Raw genomic sequence first — 4,015 nt, 5'->3', positions numbered from 1 at the left:
CACACACACACCATCGCACAGACTGCTGAGTGACCGCTGAGGGACGGCAGTTTGTTTGCTCACACAGAGGATCAATTCATCCTGACTGCGATGAATGAATGAATGCTCCTCTGAGCTCTGAGTCAGAGTTCCTGCTGATAATATCAAGACCCCGAAGAGGCCGAGCCGGTTCTGACCGGTCACTCCCGTCAGGTCAAGGACGAGTGACTGAGAAACTCGAAGGGGAAACTATTGGAATGAGCTTTACCTGATACTAAACTGTATGGATATCAGTATTAGTACATTTGACCTCATACAAAATAATCTTCAATTAAACTTACAACCACAAGCACCCCACCGACATTCCCCCGACACCCAGCGCCCCGTCTCTCTGTGTGCTCCTGCAGCCACGCCCCAGATCCAGAGTCTGATGACACTGATGATCCGGCACCACGAGGAGCTCTTCCCGCCCGCCCGGGACGTCCCGCCCTCGCCGCCCGCCAGCAAGACCAGGAGGAAGAAGAGCAGCGCCCCGCGCAGCTTCGTGGGCTGGGAGGGGGCCGAGGTAGGGTCCCCTGCTCGTCGTATGGCCCCAGGCCTGTGGTTTGGCTGGCCCCTGCTCGCTGTTTGGCCCCAGGTCTTTTCGATTGGCCCCGGGCTTGTCGTTCAGCCCCAGGCCTGTCGTTTGGCCCCGGTTTGTCGTTTGGCCCCGGTTTGTCGTTTGGCCCCTGGTCTGTTGATTGACCTGGGGCCAATCCACAGAGCTGGGGCCAAACGACAGAGCTGGGGCCAATCCACAGAGCTGGGGTCAATCAACCAACAGGTCTTTGGTTTGGCCCCAGGCCTGTGGTTTGGCCCCAGGCCTGTGGTTTGGCCTCAGGCCTGTGGTTTGGCCCCAGGCCTGTGGTTTGGCCTCAGGCCTGTAGTTTGGCCCCAGCCCTGAGGCCTGTTTCAAGTAGCAGGTTAGAATATCTATAAACTAAAACCAGAACTTTAAAGAGAGCGGGCTCCGGCAGTGAAAAAACCTAAAGGTGTATTTTGTGGAACCTCAGATGTGCTTCCAACACCAAAGCACCTTCTGAGATCTGCGTCGCCGGACGTAGCGTGACGTCGGTCCCATGAGTTCGGACGTTTCCATGAACCCGACAGGGTGGGCGAGCTGCCCACCTCGGCTGGCCCGCCCACGTCCGTCTGATCATGTACATAACGCTCACCCTGCGCCCTGCGTCCCCCCCCCCCCGTCCCCCCCCAGATGGGCGACGCCTCGCTCTCCGAGTCGGCGGAGGACGAGGAGGACAACGACAGCCCGGAGGACGGGGGGGACTCCAGCCCCACCCAGCCCTTCCCCTCCCGCCTCGACCCCTCCGCCTCCAGCCCCCGCAAGCGCACCCAGACGCTGCCCAGCTTCCAGCAGATCCCCCGGGGGGCGGCCAAGAAGGGGGAGCTCCTGAACCAGCGGAGCTGCACGCAGGACGTCCCGGAGGAGAGGATGGGCACGCTGTCGGAGGACATCTTCAAGATCCTGGACCTCCACCGGGTGGCGCTGTTCGGGAGTAAGACGGAGCGGGAGGCGGGCCAGGAGGGCGGGGCAGTGCGACGGAGTGGGAGTCGGGGCTCCGCCTCTTCACCCAAAGCCCAGAGAGTCCCCCGGGCGGCGGAAGACCCCCCAGCCCCCGCTGAACCACAGAGCTTCCAGGCCTCGGGCAGCTCAGGTCCTGACCCTGACCCTGGTCCTGACCCTGGTCCTGGTCCTGGTCCTGGTCCTGGTCCTGCTTCTAGTCCTGGTCCTGGTCTTGGCTCCAGTGACAGAGCAGAGAGCCAGCCGGAGAGCCAACAGACCCTCCAGCAGATCATTGAGAGGTGAGGTGATGGTGTTACGGAAAATAAATGAGCCAAGTGAGACAAGAGAAACCTCACAAGCCTTTGAGTGCTATGATGCTGGAGGCTGTCAGGGAAGTCTGTCAGCTGTCGTTAGGCAGATCAATCTGTAGCATAATGGTAAGTTAGTGGTATTGATCAGTCAGTAGTATTAATCAGTTACTTAATTAAGTTCAGTTTGTGTTTAAGGTTCAGTTTGAGGTTCAGTTTGAGGTTCAGTTTAAGGTTCAGTTTGAGGTTCAGTTTGAGGTTCAGTTTGAGGTTCAGTTTGAGGTTCAGTTTGAGGTTCAGTTTGAGGTTCAGTTTGAGGTTCAGTTTAAGGTTCAGTTTGAGGTTCAGGTTGAGGTTCAGTTTAAGGTTCAGGTTGAGGTTGTATTTGAACGTTGTGTTTGTGTTTGTGTTTGTGTTTCCATTCTCCCGCCCTTCCTGCTCCTCCAGCCTGCAGCAGAGGAACGGCGAGCTGACCTCCACCGTGACCTCGCTGACCTCCACCGTGTCCGAGCTGACCGCCTCCCTGGAGGAAGAGCGCCGCCGCGTGGCCGCCCTGGAGGCGTGTCTGAGGAGCGCTGGCCTCAGCCAGGGCCACGCCCCCTCAGACCCCGACACGTTACTGTGACCCCTTCACCCAGCGGCCATCTTGGTTGGCCATCTCGGGCGGCGGTCTCGGGTGGCCATCTTGGACGGCCGGCTTGGTGCTCGACGGTAACTAGGTTACGAGATAATCAAAGCGGATCACATTCCGTTTGTAGAACGGAATGTGATCTGCCATGTAGAACCATGGCCGCCTGTCAGAGATGGCTCGTTCTCACGGGAACCCGAAAGCGGTTCTTTAGAACGCGGTCGCTAAGTTATTAGTGTGTGTAAGGCCTGTATTGCCCAATGTTGTTTATTATGTTATTTTAGTAAGAGATTCACATTAAGGACCACCACTGGTCCTCAATGTGATAATGAGCTCTCCTCAGCCTTTTAAAATACCCAGTATTGAATGTTAAGTGCATAAAGTTCAATAAACATGAATAAAGTTCAATAAACTCCTTTAACCACTGAAAGCTGCGGGATCCATGTTCACATACTGGGGTGCTCTCTCACGGGTCCTCATGATGGCAGATGGGCCAGTGTCGGTGTGGGGGGGTCAAAGGTTGAATGGCGTTCTGTGATGTCATGGTATTGTTTCTTCGGAGAGAGAGAGAACAGTTTCTGTTTCTAGCGACTCAGCGCATTCTAACAAACTGCTGATACACTCCTGTAGGACCACGAGGAGAAATAGGAAACATGTTCTGTGAACTAATATAAGTAGTAGTAGTAGTAACCCCCCTACATAATGTGTGGTGGGCTAGGAGAGGAACAGAACGCCACATGGCTGCAGAGGAAAACAACAGGGGGTGAGGAGGGAGAACCAGAGATAAGAGGATTGTCCGAGAACGGTCGTGGAAATAGTTGGGATGCCTTCACCAAGGCAAAGAACAGACAACCCTACTGTCACATTGTGTTAGTGTGTGTGTGTGTCAGTCACACACACACACAAAGACACACACACACACACACACACACACACACACGAGATAGCTGCTCGTCCGTTCAGTGTGAGTGCGTGTGTGTGTGTGTGCATGCGTGCTTGCGTGTGTGCCAGTATGTGCGTGTGTGTGTGGGTGTGTGTGTGTATGTAAGCGACAGGCAGGAAGAGGGAGCCCCAGTCCTCCTCATTCCTGGTCTGGCCGATATCCAGAGTGTATCTACAGGGTCGCACCAGGCAGCTCTGGAATGGACCCCCCCAGCACACACACACAGACACACACACACACACACACACACACACACACACACACACACACACACACACACACACACACACACACACACACATCCCCTCATAGCGTGTGTTTATGATCGCAATGTGAGGTGACGCACGGAACATAACTGTCACTCAAAGATATGCACTGGCTGGTGGGGTCACATGCTGTTAGTATGCATGTGTGTGTGTGTGTGTGTGTGTGCGTGTGTGTGTGTGTAAGTATATTGTGTGTGTGTGTGTGTGTGTGAGTGCGTATGAACGTGAGTGTTGAGTTATGACGTGTGTATGTGTTAAAATGTGGTCGAGGTGGTGTTGATGGTGACAGTAGTCGTGGAGGTAGTGGTGGAGGAGGTGATGAGGTGGTGA

General features: G+C 55.1%; 1 protein-coding gene across 1 annotated transcript; it reads left to right on the top strand.

Annotated features, from left to right (window-relative positions):
* Positions 1 to 197: 197 nt before the first annotated feature.
* On the top strand, positions 198 to 2,902 carry LOC311342909 (uncharacterized protein). The gene is made up of 3 exons (XM_084467754.1): positions 198 to 544; positions 1,232 to 1,839; positions 2,296 to 2,902. Exons 1-3 carry the CDS (start codon positions 263 to 265, stop codon positions 2,471 to 2,473), a joined length of 1,068 nt encoding a protein of 355 aa, XP_084323880.1. The 5' UTR covers positions 198 to 262; the 3' UTR covers positions 2,474 to 2,902.
* Positions 2,903 to 4,015: the final 1,113 nt, after the last annotated feature.

This window comes from Micromesistius poutassou (genome assembly GCF_964030765.1).
Source record: "Micromesistius poutassou genome assembly, chromosome: 5".
Lineage (NCBI taxonomy): Eukaryota > Metazoa > Chordata > Actinopteri > Gadiformes > Gadidae > Micromesistius > Micromesistius poutassou.
Note: the sequence above shows the minus strand (reverse complement) of the source record. Positions and strands in the feature narration are given on the sequence as shown.

What these genes read in the sequence shown, in the direction of transcription:
- LOC311342909 (XM_084467754.1), top strand. Translation starts at nt 263, where the DNA reads ATGGATATCAGTATTAGTACATTTGACCTCATACAAAATAATCTTCAA. An exon ending in TGGGCTGGGAGGGGGCCGAG is followed by an intron (nt 545 to 1,231) that starts GTAGGGTCCCCT and finishes GTCCCCCCCCAG; the next exon opens with ATGGGCGACGCCTCGCTCTC. An exon ending in CTCCAGCAGATCATTGAGAG is followed by an intron (nt 1,840 to 2,295) that starts GTGAGGTGATGG and finishes CTGCTCCTCCAG; the next exon opens with CCTGCAGCAGAGGAACGGCG.